The 24,132-nt window shown below is 38.2% G+C and overlaps 1 protein-coding gene across 1 annotated transcript; it reads left to right on the top strand.

Annotated features, from left to right (window-relative positions):
• The first annotated feature begins 3,577 nt into the window (after positions 1-3,577).
• On the top strand, positions 3,578-23,889 carry LOC145771989 (uncharacterized). Its single transcript, XM_082583788.1, has 9 exons — positions 3,578-3,702; positions 4,824-4,936; positions 7,726-7,892; positions 8,129-8,234; positions 10,683-10,783; positions 11,788-11,982; positions 20,134-20,255; positions 22,673-22,869; positions 23,409-23,889. Exons 1-9 carry the CDS (start codon positions 3,648-3,650, stop codon positions 23,742-23,744), a joined length of 1,392 nt encoding a protein of 463 aa, XP_082439914.1. The 5' UTR covers positions 3,578-3,647; the 3' UTR covers positions 23,745-23,889.
• The last annotated feature ends 243 nt before the right edge of the window (positions 23,890-24,132 follow it).

The raw sequence follows: 24,132 nt of genomic DNA on the forward strand, positions 1-24,132 counted from the left end.
CTGTGACGCAATAATGAAAGACAATTATGAAGTCATTCAAACAGGTGTTCAAGCGGCTAATGCAATATTTCCTGTTTAAACAGGCCCAAACAGGCCCAAACAGGTTTGACACAAGTCTTATGAACGATGGTGCAATTTTGGCACATTTTCTAGCAACTTGCATGACGTAATATTCAGTAGACTTGAACAGTTTTTATATGACGTTTGATTAGGTGAACCATTGTCTGGAACAAGCTTTCTTTTAAAAGTAGGCTGTCACGATTTCTTTCTATCTCTTACCAGGAAAAAGACTTGGAAAGGTTCAATGACGTAGTTTAATGGGTCAAACCGAAAAGCAGTCAATTAAATGTCGAATGGTTCTACTAGTGAAATGATAATCTAACTTCTTGAAGAACTTTAACGAACGGCTTCTCAAATAACTCTAATTTCGAACACAATTTATATCAGCACCAATTCTCATCTACTTGTATTCGATTACTTCAACTCTCAATCAACAATCATTTCTGCACCAACTACCAACCCACAACCCATAACACAACTCTCATAATCAACTCATAATACAACTCCCATAATCAACTCAATAATCGTCATAATAAACATTGCGCAAATTACACCACTATTTATAGAAGGTTTCTCGGTATAGTAACTTCGAGAAGGTTACGTAATGTCACATTGTTCTGTCAAGTTGCATTAAATGTAAACAAGCAGAAGCCCAAAGAAGTTTAAAGAATGCCACGTAGGAGTAAAAGATTCTTACATAATAAATATTTCGCAATCGGACATCTACTAGTAAACATCCTTGTGACATCATGACAAACGATAATTGGTGATTGAGAAAACAACAGAATGTACGAGGTTCGCATCTTACAGAATGGTCCAGAACTACGTTACATAACAAAGATTCGCAATCCAAGGTTACTTCAGGTCATAACCGATAATAACACATCGCACCAGAATTTTACAATCAAAACAACAACGCTCGTTGAAGACACAAAGCAACCCATCGCGAGGCAATACACATTGATTATGACATAGGCCTAGGTTACCAACTCATTCAAAAGGTCATTATTGTGGGCTACAACTTGTCTAAATTTGTTCCACAAGTCTCAACTGCACACCATGAACTCCAACTAGATTTTCGTAGTGACATCCATAAGCAGAAAATAGGCCGAAAGGTTTTCCTTCCTTTAATCTTGCATCAACATCTTTCTACTTCCAGACGTGTTGGATCCATTATCATATAGGTTACCTGGCCAAATCAGTTTTTGAAGTCAAGGCTAAGTTGGTCAAGCAAAAATAGCAGGCTACACGCTTACCCAAAGCAACACCAGCTTTCAAGTTAAAACAACAGAAACGGTTCAGTGATACAGAAGTCAGTAAGCTTAATCAGATCTTATGTTTTGAAGCAGCTTAACATAACCTTTAATTATCGGCAGCAGTGGCCGAGTGGTTAGCGCGTTGGGCTCGCAGTCGAGAGCCTGCATGTTTGACTCCAGCCACCCGCACTTGCTGTTGTTTCTCTGGGCAAAAAACTTTACGATAATTGCCTCTACCCAGTGATCGATTTCGAGTAATGGGTAGTACCAAATTTAAGTCATAAGTAGAGTAGACAACCGGATACAGACATTGCCGTCGGCTGCAGCGTGGGTCAGGTGTATGTCGGAAGGCGTACACCGATGCATAGCGCTCAAGTCCGCTTTCCGCATGCAGGATAAAGATAAACAAACAAAACAAACAAACCTTCCTTAATTAATACGAGAATGATTTGTTCTTGATTTGAAGTAGCACCTACATTAATCGAAAAATACTTAAAAATACGCATTTTGTTCAAAAATTTGTTTATTTTTAAGTTGGTATATTTTTATTGTAGGCCTAGTAGTAAAAGTGGCCCCCTCAAAAGTGACAAAACGAAAAACTACTCGTTTTTCCTTTACAGCGTCATGGTAGGGGGAAAAGTTTCCCGATTTCCCCCCTCTCGGAGCCCCTGATCCGGATGGCTGCTGATTGATCCCAATAGAGATTTCTGAGAAGTCACATAGAAAATATAATACAATACTTAATAAGTCAAAGAGAGCACTTTAAAGTTAGCATGTGCGTTTTACCTCGCCTGTCCCTACATTTACAATATAGCAATTCGTTATCATAAATCGACGTTTTTTTAATACAAATATCATGTGCTTAAACATTTTGTTGTGATAACTTTCAGGTGATTTCGGGACTCGAACGTCCCGGTTGGAGAAGTTCGCTAAGTACAAAGCAACGTCACTGTAAACCAAGATTTTTTTAAATGTAAGACTATTCAAGTCGTTTTTGTTAGGCCATAGACCAGTGGTTCCCAACCTTTTAGACCTTGCGGCACCCTATCAAAGAGATAAATAGTTTGCGGCACCCTGGCAAAACTGGATCAATTCTATGAGGTTTCTGTATTTCAAATAACTGTATGAAATAACACAGAATGAGTTGTACAGTATAGCGCGCGTAAATAAATGTTGTTATTCAAAAGTCAGTGTAAAATTTGGGCTTGACTTCTTGCACAAAGTCCCTTAATATGTGGGGGCACATTCGATAAACCCACTCGCATTTATTCCTCGACTACAAGCAGTCGTTCTCGTTTTTTAGTTCGTTACGGAAAATCCACTCTCACATAGGTAGGCTATGACATGGAAAACTGCAGCAAAAGCACAATAGCTTTCTTTCCAACGCAAGGATATTTATTTTGAATTTTTATCCAGAAGTCGTGGAGAGGCATCTGCTTGTGCATAAGCTTAAAATTTCCATCGTTACGAATGTCAATTAATTCTTCTTTAAGATTCAAAACAATATGAGACCCCATTAAAACTGGATTTCTCGAATTCTTTGCAAAATAAAATCATGAAACCTGGCAATAATGGTGCGTTTCAAACGTTTTTATGGAAAGAACAGCAACGAGTCAAAATCTCTTTCACGTTGTTTTTCCTGGGCGAGAAAACAAAGGCTTGCCGCGGATTACCTACTTACCGTCAGCGACTTCTCCACTAAGCGACCCTCCAGAAAGGAGCCGGGAATAACTACGAGACGCGCAACTTAATGCGCACTGAAACTCGGTTAGAAATAAATAAATTCCGCACTTAACGGGTTAAAGTTAAAATAATGAATGGGCCGGAATATTGCAATATCTTGCGGCACCCTTGAGCATTGCAATTGGCACCCCATGGTGCCGCGGCACCCCGGTTGGGAACCACTGCCATAGACCTACACAGAAACTTGATCAAAAAATGGCGATTTTAATTGTTATAGCCAAGTAGTAAGAGGTCATTCAATGATGCGAGGAAACCGTGCCTGGGTTACTGACAAATGTGAAGTTAGGCCTATGCATTTCAAATTACACGTCTGAGAAGAGTTGGAGTGAATGACTAGGATGCAGTTGTGTAGAATCTTGTGATATTCAATTCAGATACATTCTATATGACATGTCTGAAACGGAAATGATCTCATTCATAAAGGTATTCAATGTTTAACGTGACGACAGCGTGATCGAGATGGGCTCAAAAGACATTCAAGATCAAAAGCAGTTCATTTTATTTCTTGATTTGAAAGTTGTGTAGTAGGCTTCCTTAAGTTTGAATTATAACTTTCAACATACCGTAACACGATATTTTGTTGAGAAGATGAAGTGGTACCTTGTGTTTGTGCTAGTATTGACCTTGGTGTTCATGGCGAACGGTAAGTGAAAACTAGAGCATTTCAATCAAGAAATTTCGTTTCTACTCTAATTTGTACACGTTTAATTGCAACTGTAGTTACGCGCTTTCTGCATTTGGAAATTCTTCACCTTTCAGCTTTTCTTTCAATGTGTCACTAAGAAACTGCCATAAACGATCGTTTTTGATCCATCCTTTGACTACATATTTTAAAGGTCACTGGCAGCAAAGATGATGTGATCTAGCCAGGGCATCATAGAGAAATTATGACTCTTCTAAAATATTACAAAAATTTCCACCAATAATTTTTTTCAGCTACGCGTCATGTGTATTAAAATTAAGTGTATGCTTTCTCACGATAAAATTAAACTCGAATGAACTGTCAGTTTTAGCAACGCATCATCGCATTTGCGACAAATCTTCACTCAATGAGAATGCTAATCCAATTCGCTCTAAGTCTAACTGAAACACACGCGAAGCAGTAATTTCCATACAGCAAAATTAGCCATTTATACATTGATTCAACGTCTGCAGACTGTAGACGTTGAATCAATATAAAAATTACGGATTTTGTTGTCTGGGTTCTTTATGAAGATTTTTAAACACAAAATTACAGGCTAACAAAAATTTAGCCACAAGGCATTCAATTTATCCTTTTGTGACGCAAAGTTAAGGATACAAGCATCAACTGGAAACGACTTTAAAACGTAAAAATTAAAACACAACATATAGAACTGGGCTGCCCAATGTACGGTAACATAACATTGTCTTCATTAAAACTCATTTTGTCATTAAAGTTTGCTAATATATTTTTATTAAGTTTAAATCATTATGACATTGAACAATCAATCGCTTGAATATTGTTTGTCAGAGTTGAGTAGTCAGTAAGTGCTTCGCCATACAAATTTGATAACCTATAGCCATAGGCCAGGCATAGGCCTACTGTGTATTAAAACTAAAAGGTATTTTTTAATTTTTTATTTAAAATCGTAAGATACAGAGAGAAGAAAAGCTAGAAAATGGTGAATTTTTAAAGTAGGCCTAGTATTGTTTATGAAGTCCTGACGTAATCTCTTGTAATGGTGAAGTAAAAGTCAGAACCGCAGACATTAATCGACTTTAATTTAATTTGCTTTTTTTCAGCCAACCACCCTCTCAAGCTTCGTCCGAGAGCAATGTTTGAAATAAGTCAAAACTCTGACTTTCCAGATTCGACCGAATCTAATGAATCTGAAATTGCAGGATCGTATGTAACGGTAAGTGGAAAAACCTTTTGTTCAACACAAGTAGACCGGAGACTGGCTTATTCTACAAAAATGGCCACGTTTTGACTCAAATAGACTTCCATATTTTAAACGCAAAATGTAGTCTGCTCAAATAGAGGCCTAGCTATTGGATTTAGCTTGACATGATTGGAGGTTTGCCTTCCTGTCAGTTATACTTCAGTTAAAAGTATGCTACATTCAGAGTGTATTTGAGATACATTTGAGATAAAATCCTAAAAATGAAAAACCAACTAGATTGTTTAAGTAGGCCTCCGTCAATATCAGTAATACCATTAATATCATCAGTCAATATTTGTAAGGTGGACGCAAGATAAAATAGTCACTGATATCACTTCATAAGTCCAACATTGACCGATCCAAAAGTGGGCTCAATAAAACAGGATACTGCACAGTAATATTTTTTTCATTACAATAATATTAATAGATCAACAATTATTGTCATCACGATGATGATGAGTGATGATGATTGAGAGTTCTCTCTCGTATGAAAATGATTCTTCAAGGCATGTACGCTCTCAGTAGCCTACCGTGCTGCAAACAATGCAAAATCTCATTTTGCTACATGCTCACCCGCTGTAAAAAAACATTGTAGACTTCGCTCTTATTGCATGTCGTTTCACGCATCCCAGCTGTGAAACAAGCGTAAGATCTTCCAGTATAAAACGATTACGTGTTGCTTACAATGATTCTTTCAGAAAATTGCACAATTTGCCTCGTTATGTCAGTGCCCGTAAATATCAAGTACTGAATAATATAACAATGTTTGATGCTTTATTGAGGAAAAACATATTTTTGTTTAGCCTATCAACCGTCGCATACACTCCAACAATAGCTTTATGTCAGACCTGATGTCATCTGATTGTTTTTATCGTTTTAAATACTTTCAACTCTTCCAACGCTCGTGAAGAAGAGGTGTTCTTCCCGGCCATCAGCACAAGGCTGATCACTCGCTAGTACAGCGAGCAGCAGTAACGCTTCGCTAACCATAACGGTGTAGCTTCCACGCTAGCCATTAAGACCTCCAATAAACGATAAGTTTCTGGGCAGCCGATTGCAGCATCGAATAGACAGCGATAGACACGTGTTTCGCCCATGAGGCTGGGCTCATCAGTATCGCACCGTATTCTTGCCACTTGGGTAATCGACCGCCGCTGAACCAGTCAGTTTAACTCTTATCTTTGTGGAAAGAAAAGAGCCAACAAACCAGCAGGTGCCAGGGGTAGGACATGTGAAGAAGGGGTGTTCTTCCCGGCCATCAGCACAAGGCTGATCACTCGCTAGTACAGCGAGCAGCAGTAACGCTTCGCTAACCATAACGGTGTAGCTTCCACGTTAGCCATTAAGCGTGGAAGCTACACCGTTATGGTTAGCGAAGCGTCAATTTGACGGCGTCAACTTTTTGTTGACGCTAAGGCTAGCGCCGTCAATTTATTTTTCAGTTGACGGAAGTGATAGCGCCGTCAACTATTTTGCCGATTTTAAGCGTCAAGCGCTAAGCGTCATTTTTTGTTTTCATGGAAAATCTCATTTCACAATAAGAGTTTCACAATGTATTCTGGCCAGCGCAACTCATCCGAATTACCGGCTTTTGCGTTGGTTGGAATGGCTCCCTGGAATACATGCGGAAGAAGTTCGCCAAATGGTGATCACCCATGTATTGAGAACGAGGGATCAGAGACAGAAAGCGAAAAATCCATGAATGGCATCGCGGACGTTGAATATACTTTATTTCAAGAGCTCTATGCCCCTGAAAAGAGCGATGTTGGTGCAGTGGACCTCGTTAAAAGATTTATACATGCTAAACTATCACAGCACGCTTGAAACAGTGATACCTTTCCAACTAAACGTTTTCAACTTGTTTTTGAAATACAACACACCGATACCAACCAGCGCTGCTGTGGAGCGCATGTTTTCACTTGGAAAGGACAATATGCGCAGGGGCACCGGAAGCGGGGGGAGCAGGGGGAGCGGATGCCCCCTGCCCTCAAATTTCTGTTGATGGGGAGGGAAGAGGGGGCAATGGTGCCTTTTTAAGGTCATGTAAGCTACTGCACACTTTGCAATATAACAATTTATGCTATTCGCTTTTAGCCTAATTATAATGTTCTATTTTTGCCTCAAAATAATATTCACGACACAAAATTCTCCATCACAGTAAGTTATATTACATCATTATAAAATAGCATGATGCCCTTCCGTGCCATTGTTCTTTGTATAGCGGACACTTGTATCATTACTCGATAATGAGCTGATAGATGAGCATTATCGCTATATCTTATCTTAAAACTTACAAAAAAAAAGGCCTTTCAGCAACAAAAGTGTCCTTTTTTCATACTCCTGCCCATCCAGTCAAAAATCGCTCCGGCGCCCCTGAATATGCGTCCCAAACGCAGCAGATTGTCAGACAAACGTTTTGAAATGCTTGTTTTTCTGCTAGAAAATAACTAATAGGCTGAGCAGCTAATTACAATACAGTCTCAAAACATAATACCTGCTCTTTATTTATAACTATTGTTAGCCTGAACTTGGTTGAAATATTTCCGTTTTATGAGACGCTGGCAAAAAATAGCGCTAGAAATTAGCGCTGACGCCGTCAATTTCTTTAAGAGCTTACGCAGTCCTTTACGCCGTAAAGTTTTTAGGCAATTCGCGCTGACGCTGACGCCGTCAAATTATTTCAATGACGCGTACAACACTGAAAGTTGCCAATTGAATGTTTGTGAACTTTTGTTTCTAGATATTAACATATTTGCTTTCAGGAAGAAATATTTTGTTCTCTCGATACCAGTTTCTTTTGCGAAGATCGTAAGACGTGCATCGACATGTTGTACGAATGCGATAATTTTACGGATTGTTCTGATGGAAGTGATGAACACGAGTTATGTTCTTACTTCAGTTGTGGCGATGGATACACTTTAAGTTCAATGTAAGATGACTTTGGTTACCTAGTTTACAATTTGCATGTTCACTGTCAAGTAAGTAGAAGGATTTGAAAGTGCAGAGATCTATTAAAAATCTGGAAGTAATATAAGTGAACCTCGAAGCTCCGAAAGAAGTATTTTTTCAACGATATGCTACTAGAATTTTTCATTTTAATTCTGTTTCTTGAACGTTTAGTCTACAGTTTAAGTTTTCAGTTGAAGTAAAACATACGCTACGCAGATTCCTTTGTGACGACGTGAAGGATTGCTTCAATGGCCACGATGAAGACGAGAAGCATGGTCACTGCACTGTTGTTCACTGCGGTAACGAAAGTCAAATAGATCAGGTCATTCTGCTGCTTGTACAATATTCATCAATTTTTGTTCTTGAAACTAAAAGGCAATGATGGTAGTTTACAAAAACAACCAAACCAGTTGTTTAAGTTAAGTAAGGTTCGATAGGTTGGTGTTGCATCTTGCAACCTGAGAAAACTAGCCTATATTCCATCAAATCATTATCTTATATAAATTTTTTCTTGCTTCCAGCTTGGGGAAAATAATAATCTTATCTTTGTGATAGCCTATCTATAAACTACCAATAAAGTAACATAACAAAGAAGTGCGCTGGTGCACAAAGCATCAAAAGATTGCATGAAAATTATGAACAGTTGTGGACAAATGGATGGGCCTACGGTGAATTCCAGCAATGCTACGCTTGAAGAAATTTGAAGAGTTGCTTGGTGGCAGAGCCATTGGGGGGATATTTTGAGCCCGGTACCTATGAGACCCTTGGGCCTCAAATCAAGATATTTATAGAAAAAAAACTCATTGTATCCAAAGAAAGCGTTGTGGTTTTTCTATGTTTTCGGCCCTTTGAAAACGTTCTGGGCCCCTAAAATTATTCCAGGGTTCAAAATTATATTGGGTTTAAAAGTACCTTCTAGATCAGTGGTTTTCAACCTTTTTGGACAACTGTTTTTTTTTAGGGTCGCAAAATTCTTGAAAATCCTGTAAATTGTTCTCACTTCTCAATTCTTTTCCTAAAAGATAGATTAAAAACTTTGTTTTTTTGCAATCGACCATTCCTCGACACGAGGTTGTTATATTGTTGAAGCATTCTATATTTTACTCGGATATTGAACTCGGATATAGGCTACGTCAGTATAATCTAGTCAGTATAATAAAGCATACAGGCATACAGAAACTAAAAAAGCATACACTAGCGTAAACTAATTTTGTTTGCTAGGTGCCAAACATTCACACGGTATAAACCACTCGAAACAAACAAGTTTTATTTTGAATTTCCACGAAGAAACACAAGCATCTGAATGTGTTTATCTGACAGTTTGCTGTGTTTTGGTTCCAAGATGGCTTTGCCCATTAAAAACATTCTTACAACTCCAGCGCTGGAAGGTATTGGCGTTTTGTAGCGAAAAAAATGCATTAAAAAGTATGCGTTGACGCTATGCGCTAAAAAACCGCGAAAACTTTATGGCGTAGCCTCAAGCGCAAACTATCCAAAAAAATGTGGCCGTAAGCGTTAGCGTAAACAAAAAGTCTACGCCGCAAGTCTGCGACGTAGAATTTGCGGCGTATACGTACATTTCTGATAGCAGGGTTAATTGCAATCCTATGTCAAATATGGATTTGCCAGTATTGTTTCTAACGAAACATTCAAAATTTCTGTGTGTAAGCTATTTTGTTTGATAGTTTTTTCTGTAATGTTCCACACATTGACAGGTTTGTTAAAAAGATGCAGCACCAACCATACCTCACTGAAACTAATTTGAAACTAACTGAAACTAATCACTGGCAGTGGCGTAGCCAAGGGGGGGGGGGGGGGGGTTTTGGGGGTTACAACCCCCCCCCCTTGGCACGCGTGTGACGTCACGATATTGAGAATAATGCTTTCAGTCTAAAAAAAATTGCCTAGTTTTAAACAAAATTGCATTAAAAGAGCGAGTTTTGCCAATACCAAACATCTCAGCCAGGAATTAGCAACAAGAAAACACAGAGACTTAGCTTTATTTCCGAAAAATGCCGAAGAAAACATGATCTTATCCTTTTGCTATGCTACCAGACAGCACCATTTTACAGGAATATTCGTACCCACATTTTTGTTGAAAATGCTCTCAGAATGCACCAAATTCAAAGTAATTTTTCAAAAATTTCTAGGGGAGGCCCCCCAGACCCCCCGCCGCTGGGTGGTCAAAACCCCCCCTTTCAAAATTCCTGGCTACGCTACTGATCACTGGGCTATAATAAAGATAGTCACACAACTCGGCATGCGACAACTCAGCCAGTGCTTCAGCTCAGCAATTAGCCTACATTTCAGCTACAGGCAAGTCGGCAAATGAGAGTTACGTGCTTGGTCATCGCTTATCAAACTCATTTTGCTGACTTGTGACATTCCAAATTGCTCGGTTTGCTCAATTGCCATAGGTTTGCTCAGTTTCATCATTTACCAACTTTAGCCACTTGCTGAAATGTTGCTAGCTCAGTTCACAACTGCTGACTTGTAGGAGACTTCATAATAAAGTATCATCCTGTTTGCTGTTTCTTGAGCCAGGCATACTTTAAGCTACAGCAGGCTACCACTTAGGGTCCACGCACGTGGGCTAAAGCTAAATGACACATAAAAATGAAAAAACATAGCCTAAAATGTTGTTGATTGATTTTAAAACAATTTTTACTAAGGCTGTTTATTTTCAGATAGCCCATATTTATTTTCACCACTTTAGGCTATCGTTTAACTACAACTTACAGTGTTTATTGATTCCACTATCTATCAACAGGTTACAAATACCAAAATATGTGACGGTGTTTCTGACTGCCAAGATGATTTGAACTCAGATGAATGCAACTGTTCCTTTACGTTCAACTGCGCCAACAGTCGGTAAGCCAATACAGAAGTCTTTATGTTACGGTACATCATTTGAATTAATTATTGGTGTTATAGGAGGATTCTTGAACTACGAAGTGGTTTAATTTTATGAGTCAAAATAAAATGCGAAATGATCTAAGAAGATACTATTTAGCTAATGTGAACTGATTTTCAGCAAATTGAAAACCTACTCACAAACGAAGGCTATGCGTCTTGGTCAATACAAGGCATTCTTATAGAAGGGTTGGTGTTTGGTTCGATGGATATGATATATCAACACTTTTGTACCTTAAATTTTGTCGTCGTGACGTCATACGTTGCAAATAGAAAGTTGTAAGCCTAGCCTACCCAGCAAACTACTGTACCTCTCTTGGCTATGCAACTAACATTGATCCAAGTGACTATTTAGTAAACTGTAGCCCAGCGGTTCCAAAATAGCGTCGCCCTGGTGTGCCACAAACTTTTGCTAGGGGCGATACGTAAATGTGCGAACGCTGTTGCGTTCATGTTTCATTTGCATACACAAGAACGTGAATCTAAGTTAGGTCACAAGGTTGATTTTTCAAAGAAGAAGTAGGCTAGACTAATTCAAATTGTTTGGTGAGCCATTACACGTTCTCTGCTACGTAATGAAACGGCTCCATATTTATCCGCCCGATGCAGGGAGCCGATGTTATGCTTTTTCACAACAAAAACAATCGTTTTGTCTTTTCAAGAAAATACTTTTCAAAGTTGCCATTTTTGCAATTTTTCTTCGATAGTAGCCTAGGTTAGTTTTGTTTCCGAGTCCCGAGAAAGTGCTTCACCAGGGCGTGGTGAGTGTTCGTTGTTAAAGGGTGCTGGTCAGCAATAAAACTTTGACAAAAACCGCGTTGTCTATTGTGAACTCTGCAGTGCCTCTAAGTAATTGCATTGCGCAATATTGACGAATATGAAATACCATAGGCTACTTTTGACTTGAAAGATCTTCAAAAACTTCCCTTCTAAATTAATTGACTACATATTGGCTGCATTAGATGCATTCATGTGGATGATCTATGCAACATGGTGGACGACTGCGGGGATGGATCGGATGAAAAAAACTGCAACTATTTTGAATGTACAAATGGCAACTATGTGGCTAACAACCAATTGTGTGATGGAATCGATCAATGCGGCGATTCCACTGATGAATGCAATTGCTCAGATACTACGATATGTTTCAACAACAGGTGATCAAACCAACCTATCAGTTATGGCCTGAACATTTGAATTTTTGTGTTAAAACGTAGCTAGCATGAGAACGATGCAAATTCATAATTAAAAAGTTAGTTTGTAAGACTGTGCTCTGTGGTCAGAAAATGGATGGGATGGAATGGAAGATGAAATAGAATGGAAAGCATAGCCTATTTTGCGATGGAAGATGGAAAATGTCGAAGATGGAATGAGATGGAAGATTAAAATGTTGGGATAGATGACAGTCTTCAATGATTCCATCCTAATTTCATCTTTAACACGGTTTTTTAAAACATAAAAAAATTGTAACTTAACTCAAGTAAAAGTTGCCGTTTGATTACGTTCCTTAAATTGAAATAATTCGATTTTCGATTCGTATTAAACCAACGCAATGGTTGTTCAAGTGGTCGACAACATCCACGAACAAGCATCCTCGTGAGTAGCATATAATAGTTTCACTACAGTCGTTTGCTGTAAATGCATTATATCGTTCTTGAAACATTTGTATTAAAACGTAAGCAATCAATCAAACAGTTTGAGAAACAATTAGGTTGCATTGTGTGGCAGCAAGCAGAGCACTTTGAAAACGAAAGCGCTATATAACTGTCTGTGATAACAATAATAAATAACACTGGGGAACAATTTTGAAAAAATTTTTTGTTGACTTTGATTTTGCACTTGATTTAGGCTAATTCCGGTGTGCTGATTTCAAAAATGCCGCCATTTTTCTTCTATCACGTCAAGTTTTTGCTCTACAGCATACATCCAAAATATGCAACTTTTCACGAGTTTAACTGTAACCTATTGCTTTTCCATACGTAATAGGAATGCACAAGCTAGGCCTAATCATACAGTAGGTTATATACAAGGAGGGTCAACTGAATTATTAAGCAAAAAAGGCACAGGCATCGATTTAGGTCCATGATATTTCCCCCTTTTTTGGTTGGAGGATGCAAGCATCCAACGAAACTAGATTAGAATGGTAAAATTGAAGTTAGTTACTTTCCACTTTCAACCATGTATGTATAGGCTACTACATGTTTGTTTGTTAGAATACTATCTTGTCTGCGAATGCGTCTGCTGTTTTTCGTCGTCAGTGTCTAAATAGCCCGGATTCCTTTTGCTATATTTGTGGCAGTTTTACTATTCCTAGCCAAAAAAAAGACGTCAGTGCATTTGTCAAACAAACCTACTTTGCATATTTTAAAATAAAACATGGTGATCAAGATAAGTCTTGGGCACCCCACAAGGCATGCAAGCAATGTATCGAGAGTTTGCGGATGTAGACCAAGGGAAGACGTGAAAAATTGGCATTCGGTATAGCCTACACTGTAAATGAAAAAGGTTCGTTTAGGGTTCTTTTTTCGAGAAAAACCCTAGGCTTAGGGTTCTTTTAACAAAAAAGGTTCTTTATTGCAAAAAGAACCCTTTGCTTGCCAAAAGAACCCTAAGCCTCTAGGGTTCTTTTTCGAAACTTGTTTCGAAAAGAACCCTGCAGAAAGGTTCTTTTCGAAAAGTTTTTTTTAATACTCATGGTTTGGCGAGAGCCTAAAGATCGTTACACAGACTGTTACTTTTGCTTGGTGCAAACTTCAGGGTATAGGCTATAAAAAGAAAAACAAACGTAAAATTGAGTATCCAAGTCTTCCATCAGCTATACGTCCAGTGCCTCATTCAGTTGAAATCCCAGTTCCAGTTATCGTTCAAACACCTACGCTCGAAGATTTGGATCATGATGAATGTTTTAGTGATGGCAGGCCTAATGATGAAGATGATTCAGAACGTGGAGTATTCTATCAACATGAGTAGAATGATTTGGCACGAGATTTGGAACTAGGAAAAAAAGCTTCGAAACTCTTAGCATCCAGACTAAATGAGAAAAAATTACTTGGAATAAGAGCAAAGGTATCATACTTTCGATCGAAAGAAAGTGCGTTTTTACCGTACTTTCGAAGTGACAGTAGCTTTGTGACCGAAATCTGACCTTAAACCTGGTGATCCCAATATTTTACATAAGCCACTTGTTGACAGAGAAAATTATTTTCCCACCTCTGCATATAAAGCTCGGCCTAATGAAGCAATTCGTTAAAGCATTGTCAACCGAAAGCAGCTGTTTCAATTCCCTCGTTTTGGCTTTTCCTGGCCTGTCAATACAAAAAACTAAGACTGGTGTATTTGATGGATCACAAATTCGGCAACTCATCAAAGATGAACGTTTCAGTGGTTCAATGTCAGAGTTGGAAGAAAATGCGTGGATATCATTTAAAAACTTTGTCAAGGGATTTATTGGGAATACACAGGCAGAGAATTATATCGAAATTGTTCAGAAGCTATTGGAAAGCTACAAAGAACTCGGCTGCAACATGAGCATCAAGATCCATTTTTTGCATAGCCATCTTGCTAATTTCCCGGAAAACCTTGGTGCGGTCAGCGATGAGCAAGGAGAAAGATTCCACCAAGATCTGAAGGTGATGGAGGAAAGACATCGGGGAAGATGGAACTTGCATATGCTGGCTGACTATTGTTGGAGTATTAAGCGAGACTGCCCATAGCTTGAACATGCCAGGAAAAGCTACAAGCGTAAATTTTTGCCCTAAAACTCGCTCTTTATTTGTCTTGCACAAGCACTATCCGTTTTAAGGAACAAAATATTGCGGTACAAATGTTTATTTGAAAACCATGGAGTTACTTTCGATTGCTTGTAGTTCTTAAAACGTTTTATACAATAAACGCAGATGTCTCAAATGTTGTACTTTTTGTGGGTTATGAGTCAAAGTGGTGGGTGCCTAGCTCAAAAACTTGACGTGATAGAGAAAAACTGATGTCATTTTTGGATTCAGCGCCCAAAAGTTAGTCAAAAACAATTGTTAGATCAAAGTCAACAAAAATTGTGTTCCCTTGTGTAATTGATCAATCAAATTTATTTTAGTACGCTATATATAGCTTCACATATCGGTACCGTACATTTGACAAAAGTCCGAGAAAAAAGTAGTACGCCATATCAAACATATAGCCTAACTTTTTAGCCCTATCGATGCTACATTTTAGAGAGAAGCACCAAGAAAAAAAAACATGCTGCTATCTATAAGACAAGGTACCCCCACAAATATAATAAAAGTAGTTTAAGCTTTCCCCGTACTTCTAACACACACTGGACATACAGCACCGCGAGAACAGAACACATAAACACAGCCGTTCTCACGCTGCACCAACCTCCAAAAACATATTGGAGATATACTTGAAGACATCGAAAAAAAAACAGTCCTTCAAATGAGATACCCCTGATGTTTCACATGAATTGACAATATACTGAAAACAGCCATTCCAACGCATTCCATTTCGCTGCACAGGGCCGTTGACAGGATTTCTCGGGCCCGGTACCAATTTATTTTTTGCGCTCCTTTCATTGACAATGTTATGAATATAAAGTTTGCTCTTGTTTGTTGTGTCAGTCTTGTCAGATGTAGAGCTTTTTGTTATTCTTTGCTCGATATGCCAAAAGCATAGTCATTTAACAAATCTTGCACAATCTTAAAATTTCCCGAACCGCAAAACTTACTATCTCTATTTAGCGGTTGCTTCTATGAACTTTTATTTGTCACATGGTGCTAGAGTATTACTTCCCGATTCCATTGATGTTTCACTGGTCATTCTAAGCTTACCAGAAGAGAATTTACAGCAAAGTTAAAGGGCGGGGAAACCCAAATTTACTTTTTGCGAGTTTTTTGTTTCAGCGTGATGTCATTGTGTACAACATGCGTTTTAGCAAAAAAAAAATCCAAATTTTGTTGCCCTCGTCTCGCTAAGGCCGCTTTTGTTTGATACCCGTTTGCGAGGTCTCGCGCGTATCAAGCTGTGATTCTGTTCGCTGTGACGTCACAAGGTACATATAGTTGTGGCCAAAAGTTTAAGACCAGACTTGATTTATGACGATTTTTGCATTACTTCAAAATACTGCATCATATATTGTTTCAGTTGCATCATCTTTATGCATCATCTTATAACTGATGCAGTATTTTGAAGTAATGCAAAAATCGTCATAAATCAAATCTGGTCTTAAACTTTTGGCCACAACTATATGTACCTTGTGACGTCACAGCGAACAGAATCACAGCTTGATGCGCAACGAGACCTCGCAAACAGATATCAAACAAAAGCGGCCTCAGCGAGACGATGGCAACAAAATTTGGATTTTTTTTTTGCTAAAACGCATGTTGTACACAATGACATCACGCTGAAACAAAAAACTCGCAAAGTTAATTTGGGTTTCCCCGCCCTTTAATGCAGACGGTCAAAAAGTTTTCAATTTGATTTAGGAAAGGTTTTTGGGCCTAGGTCAAACGTTTGCTGATTGCTGAAATCTGAAAAGCAGTTTTGGTCTAATTTTTAGTGCAGAAATAGGGATAGCAATCTTCTTACATGTGCCATTTCAGTTTTTGAGTTTAAACTAACATTAGCCTGTTTATTTTGATATTCGTGATTCGGGTTATTTTACTAAATATTCGTGGTTAGGAAAATCACTATGCGGTAGACTAGAGACAGTAGAATATCTACTTCTACCATCTCTACGGTAAACTAAACACCAGTAATTTATCCTGCAAAGCAGACTATTGTTTAGAAACCAAAATTTGTTTCTTCGAAGTGTATACCTACTGCAAATGAAGTTAGTTGCCTGACCATTGACCAACCATTTCTAAGAGGGATCATGGATACTGTGCTAGTTCTTAATACAAGAAAAATATATTTTATTAGAATGTATTGTATCGATAAACGTAATGCCTACGCTTAAACCAGTGGTTCCCAACCTGGGGTTCGCGGACTCCTTAGGGGTCCGTGAGAAAGCATTTGGGGGTTCGTGATTACCTTGATAAATTTTTGAAAAAAAAAACGAAAAGCGATCTTTTTACTTTCATGTCTTTCATTAAATCTGCTTACTTGAAAAAGTATCGGCGAGGCACTTTGGGTCACCTTAATATTCAAATACTGCAGACATTTCTTGAACAATTCATTCATTTTCTTGTTTGAGTAACTGTTTAACCTGATATTTGCCGCAGGAGTCATAGCGGCAATGCAATATGACACCGTACACTCCGTACAGTAGTTGAGTAGCATAATTATTACAATAGTCAATAGTAGCCTATGTTAATTGAGTTTCAGGCAAAATTTAGGTAAAGATCCGCAGAATTAATAATAATTTGTCTAAAGGGGTCCGTGACAACAAAAAGGTTGGGAACCATAGGCTTAAACAGTCAAAAACATAATAGCTTACTATATTATGTTTTTACATAGGCTACATAGACTAAACTAAATTCTTATTTTACTCTATGGTGGCTGAAGTGGCTATTTTATCTCCAGAGAACTGATGTGGGCCTGGTACCCGGAAGGGGGCCCCGGAAGGGGGCCCCGGAAGGGGGCCCCGGAAGGGGGCACCGATACTTTAACATCTGACCGCTGAAGTGGTTTTTTAACCTCTGATGGCAATTCCTTTAGATCTGATTATATTAAGATCTTGATAATGTTTGAAGTCGCGGGGAATCTTTCAAATCTGGGCCTCCTAAACTTTCCGGGTCCGGGTCCAAAAGTACCACTTAGACCCCCCTGTCAACGCCCCTGTCGCTGCACTTCCTGTAGCTTACATTTTATTTTACAACAAGTGGTTGTACTGAAACAAGACTACAAATATAGGTTTTCTAGTTTTAACTTCAAACACCAGACGCAACCTAAATTTTTAGCTCAAATTTACCTAGTTAACGAGCTTACTTGTGGCACAGCCTATACAACGCAGAAATCACAAAATTTGCTGATGGAAGATGGAATAGAAAAAAAAATGGAAATGGAATGGAAGATTGGTATGATGAAATGGAAATGGGATGGAAGAAAATCACAGGATGCAAGATGAAAAAACGTCTTCCATTCCATTCTGTGCCCTGTGTGTGGTAGCCATAATATAGAGTAAGCTAGCATACGCAGAGTGGAGGCATGATCTGCTGTGATATCACAACCAGTGCCGGTCTTAGAGTATTTCGGGCCCTGTGCGCAATATGTTTTGCGGGCCCCAATGACAATGATCCAATTCAATAGCGTAGCTAGGTATTTTGAAAGGAGAGGGGGTGGTTTGACGGACGGCGGGCGTTGCCTGATGGTGTGTTCGCCGAAGGCGACACCCAGCGGCAGGGGGTCTGGGGAACCTCTCCCAGAAAATTTTGAACAATTACTTTGAATTTGGGGTATTCTGAGAGCATGTTCAACAAAAATGTGGGTATGAGTATTACTGTTAAATGGTGCTGTCCGCTGTCAACAAAATCGAATTTCAACCTATTTCGTCCCCTGAAAAGATCGAGGAAATTTTGAAATGTTGGCGCCAACTCCGATCAGCGACTTCGGCTCTGTTGTTTTTTTTCTCTCGATCTTTTCAGGGTACGAAATGTTCAGGAGACGAAATAAGTTGTGTCTCTATGTTTTCTTGTTGCTAATTCTTTTGTTGAATTTTTCTATTGAAAATTACAAAAATGACTGCATTTTCTGAGTAAATTGCGGGCCCCCTAATTTGCGGGCCCTGTGCGATCGCACGGTTTGCACACCTCAAAGACCGGCACTGATCACAACCCCCGATTTTTGCTTAGTCAAATGTAAATTTAGACATCTGAAAATTTTATAGATCAAAACTGGTTTTAATCTTAATTTGCACAACATTATAGCCTAACAATCTAACATGAAAATAATTTGAAAATGAGTAGCCTGGGCCTAGCTAAGTAGCCTATGGAAGATTTTTTCTATTCCACTCTTAAACTTCTCCGCTATTACTGTAGACCTAAGGCTGTTTACTAGAGAAAGGGCCTATTTTTGCAAACCAAGCTACAAAAAGTAATAAAAGACATACCGTACATGAAAAATTGAAATTATTTACTGCAAAGTAACATAAACATAATGCAGAAGAAAAATGGCCAATCATGGCGCATAATTGGTTTTGGAAACAAACACAATTTTTATTGTCAAATTTGAAGCAAATAGAAAAGATTTTGGAAAGAAAGAAATAGATAGTAGATACCTGTGGTAATACTTTACTTAATGACACTCTAAACAAGGGGTTTTCAACCTTTTTTCCACCGCGACCCCCCTCAGAGCAATCAATGTAGTCTCGCACCCCCCATAAAAGTATTCAATAAAAGCATATTTAATGCAAAGTTTAACCAAATTTGATTCATGCCGACATCCAGTTATGTTTAGTTTTGCTGTTCCAACGTAAACTTCCCAAACGAAGAACGTTTTTTTGCGATGTTATCACGGCTTTTATTACATTTCCTCCGATTGTTATTTCCATTTTCTATCAAGCTTGGCTAAATAATAGGAGAAAAAATAATGAGAATAATCTACATTTTCGCACTTTCACCGGTTGAATTTATTGCAATCTTTTATGGATTTATTTAAAATCAATTGCAGTGAGATGTTTGGTGCTGCATATTTTTAACTATTAAGCTTGTTAATGCGTGCACCTGTTGCTGAAAGAACTTTCAAACAAAATAGCCGACACTAATTTTTTTCAGTGCCATTGAAAACGATACTGAGAAATGTATATTTTGCATAGGATTCTACATTATTTTGCTTTTTTACCATAGCGTTGTCACTGGTTAACTTTAGTCTTCACAAAACAACGTACAAGAACTTGGTGAAAAATATCGAATGCTTTCTTATAGTTAAAGCCTTTGCAACGTCTGAAAGCTTAAACAATATAATAACCTCAAGTAGAGGAATGGGCGATTGCGAAAAAACACAGTTTTTAATCTTTTCTGGCAAAAAAGAATTGAAAACAACACACTGGAATTTCAAGCGCCTCGCAAACCTCCGAAAAACGACTCGTGACCCCCAGGTTGAAAACCCCTGCTTTGCTCTAAACTCAATTTCGGTAAAAGTGGCGCCTACGTGGTTTTGGAAATGGGCTCTTTATAATTATGTATTGACTCAACTCAGTCGTTCGTTTTTAAGCAAAAACTGTAGGCTACTGTTCTGGATATGTATCCCTATCAGCCTTACAAATATTGAGGGCCGAATTTTTCCAGGGCTTTTAAGGCTATAGCCTTATTAGCCTAATGGTTAATCCGGCCCTGATTCCACCGCCGTTTGTTTACCAATCTCCTTATTTCAAACAGATGCATTTTGAAGTCTCAAAGGTGCAACGGCATAGATGATTGTCAAGACACAAGCGACGAGTGCTTGTGTGAACACAGGTTTACTTGCGATAATGGAAGATGTATCAGAGACACTTTAGTTGGTAAGAACGTTTGTGACATTTAGCCTAAATAAAACCTATTGTTTAAATTATTTTTTAGAAATCGAAGAAAAGTAATTTTGCAAAATAAACTATTAGCCTACATTACTTTTAAAATAAAAATAGAACAGCAGGCTACAGAAAATTTATATAGGTTTGTTAAACTATTTTCCCCTTTTGGTTGCATCCAGGCTTACGCCCCATAGTGGAGGATTTAAATTAAATGAACAGAAAGACAAGGAAGCCAATTTTCATGACTACTTTCAAGTAATCTTTAAGTGTCTTGCTAAAATCATAGGCAAGCCGCGTGCTCTTGAGCGATTAACGCGACCAACCTAACGACATCCATCTTTTAAGTAAAATGTTTTTTTTAACTTTCCAAATTTTCAAAAAGTGAATCTGTCATTTTTTTTTATAAGGGGTTAGCTAGCCTAAGTAAGATGGATTTTCAACTTGGGAAAAAATGGAAAAAGCAGCTGGGTCATTCTTTGTGAAATCATCCAGAATTTTGTCATCCACAGTCACAGATTTTTCAATAAATTTTACATAGTTGTAGAACTTAGTTTTCTGAGCAAACAAGACTAATTTGAAAAAAATTGGGTAGGTAATGGAGAATATTTGTGTTCATTCAAGCATGAAATTAAAAAAAAAATTCAAGGAAGTTTTAAAATTTCCATAACAAACGAAATTTTGAACTTATAAATATGGAATTTGATCAACTTGTTACTAGTGCATCATTGTCTTATGCAAATTTCAAGCAACTTTGGTAACGGCTGAGTGATTTCCAACATACTTTTCTAAGCCTACCTTCCTGTAATCACTCATCTGTGACGCAACTTTGACCGATCATACAAAAATGGTCATATCTGGAATTTTTCGAGAAAAGCATCACATGAAAGGTTTTAACATACTCTTTCCAACGGTAAAAAGAAAGTCACGCGTATTTGATTTGAGCTACCGAAATTAGTAAAACCGCAATCAATATTTTTAAGGGGTAGGCGATATTCTACGGTAACGTACTTATTCAATGTGGTTATCAGATTAGTTAAAATTGTCTTGAAATAAATGATCACAGTTGTAAAGCAAGAAAAATAACATTCTAACTACAGTACTTTCTTCTCGCTTTCAATGTTGTTCTTAGTTCTTACTGTTGTATGCTTGTTCATCAGGGAATTCTTGGAAGTTATTAGTGTAAACCAGGGGTGTGCAACCTTTATTACAGGAGGGCCAGATATAAATAACTGGGTGAAACCGCGGGTCGCACGTTTATTTAACATATGATTTTTAGTAGTTGCAGGCACAAAAAAGTAGTTTTTTTTTGTTATTCATGTTATTCTTATGGCATTATTAGGGATGATCTCCTTGTAGAAATGATAAGTTAAGACGCATAAATTTCTGAAGAAAACTGCTATTGGAATTTATTGTCACACCGCGTCTTTGCGAGTTCTGTGAGAAGTTTGCAGCTGGCTCCTTTTCCCGACGGCTTTTTCCAAATTTACTTTAATGGAAGTAGGCTACTCGCAATTCAAGTTCATTTTCCAAGTGTTTGTCTGTCAGAACCGCTCGATAGGGAGATTTTATGACGCCCATTTTAGAAAACAATTGTTCGCACAAATACGTTGAGCCAAACAGAGCCATTTTCGAAACCATGAATTTTTTCAAATGTGGAAAGTCATCTTTGTTGAGATGCTTTCAGTAAAAATCGTCAAGGTTCATTTCTAAATACTTTGCTTTCAAATCCGTTTTCTCTTGAAGATCAATCAGTTCAAGATATATTTGCTGAAATTACTGGTGCGTTGTCAATGTCTGTGTTGAATGGCGAAGCGAATATACCAAACAAATGTTCATGAGATTTGAAGTTTTTGAAACGAGCCAAAAATTCATACAACAAATTTTCAAGTTGGTCTGCAAATTCAGTTTTCTTCTCAGGTTGCATTCTGTAGTCTCTCAAAGTTTGAAAGTGGAAAAGATTTCCTGTCTGTACGTGAGCTTTCCAAAGTCGTAATTTGTTCATAATGCCTTTTATGTGACAATACATTTTTACATTCCAAATAATTAAATACAATGTATTAGCGGTGGCCGGTGGGAGATTTCTAAAATTGTTAACAGAAGGTGCAAAAGCTGCAATAACCCACTCCACAATGAATTGTTCTCACGTACCAGACTAAACTATAAACACGTTTCGCGAGCCACACACAATTCAAAATTGGCACATCTTCGCGGGCCGCATTTGGCCCGCTGGCCGCACGTTGCACACCCCTGGTGTAAACTATCAAATGACCCAGCTAAATTTTACAAGTTTATCTTTCCTTTTGATTAGTTGTAGCCATAATTATTATTGGTAAGCGAAGATAACAATTCTTACTTTGCAACAAATTATACTAGCTGACGTTTCTTCTAGACACAAATTTTCTATTCAGATAACGGCCTTGACGATTGTGGCGACAATAGCGACGAAAGACACGTCACAACCGATTCTGATGTCAGCGTGGTTCGCGCAAGTACAACATCGGAAGACTGCAACGGGGACTCTAAAAGAAAGTGTGACTCTGGAAAATGTATTTCTTCAGATACAATCTGCGATGGAAAAGTTGACTGTATGGATGGAATGGATGAGGTAGCTATAGTGGACGCTGATTGGCGAAGCATTTCAACAAGCAGCAGTGAAGCTGAAATATACAAACCTAATGCTGTTTTTCTCGATAAGACCAAAAACTACTTACTAAGTAGCCTACATTTACTACTGTAAAAATATTATTTAGATCCAAAATTCTTATCAGTTTTGCGTAGGCTAGCCTTCGTTCACTGTGAATCACATGCAACAAACCAGACATTAACGCGAGCTGTTTCCTGCCAGGAAAAGTTTAGATTTTTCTCCAAATGAAGAGCTTTTCTATTTATAACAGGTAGAATAACTTGTACAGAAAGGATAAGATAAAGTCAGCCTTCCAAATTTATTAAGAGCTTCTAAAGAAGTGTGTTGTTTGCTGTGCTTGAAGTCATTTGAAAGTGTTCGGAGTTACGGTGCACGTAATCTGGGACAGACTCACTTTAAATAAAGTTACGTTAAGAAATTCTTAAAACATAGGCTATAGTTTTGGATGGACAATAGCTCTCTAACAAGTCTTGGATCTTATCTAACGTTTATATCTTCAGGACAAATGTTACACGTGCCAAGACAACGTAACAAAAATTGAGACTGATTCCCTATGCGATGGCGTGAGAGATTGTCGCGACGGAGACGATGAATGCGATTGTGAAGGTCAAGAAAACAACCCAAACGACTGCCCACAGCCCCACGAAACAACAACCACGTTAAAGCCAACAACGGCAACTAAGCACACGCTTGCAAATCTTCCGACCAAAACCAGTGCCCTCAAAATGACAGTTGAGACCACGCAAAAGGGCGACAGAGCGACAAAAGTCACAGCTGGCTCCATCGTATTCTTCATGTGTTGGGGATCATTGCTTTACGTCGCACTTTACGAGTGAAATTCTAATGACAAAAATGCAATGAACACAATGTCTATACATGTCCAGAACTTTTTGCACTGAAGGAATTTGAACTGATATTTGAACTGAAACTTGAACTGATCAAATAAAAATCTGCCCCAATGGCATTGCGATGACTCATCGATAAACACGGTTTTATTTCGTTTCACATGAAAAGTACAAAAATTCTGCCTGTTTTTGCGTCATACAATACTGAAGAAAACAAGACAACTGTTGTTATTTTTCAAAGCACATTTTGGACAGATTTTTGCAACCGATTGAAATTGTGTCAGTAAAGAACATTGCAACTCAACGAATCACCTTCCTATCATTCAAGATTCCCTCTTTGCACTGAGGCGAGGATCGCAAGGTCTTTAAAACAAACGTT

Source organism: Aplidium turbinatum, chromosome 1 (assembly GCF_918807975.1).
Source record: "Aplidium turbinatum chromosome 1, kaAplTurb1.1, whole genome shotgun sequence".
Taxonomy (NCBI): domain Eukaryota; kingdom Metazoa; phylum Chordata; class Ascidiacea; order Aplousobranchia; family Polyclinidae; genus Aplidium; species Aplidium turbinatum.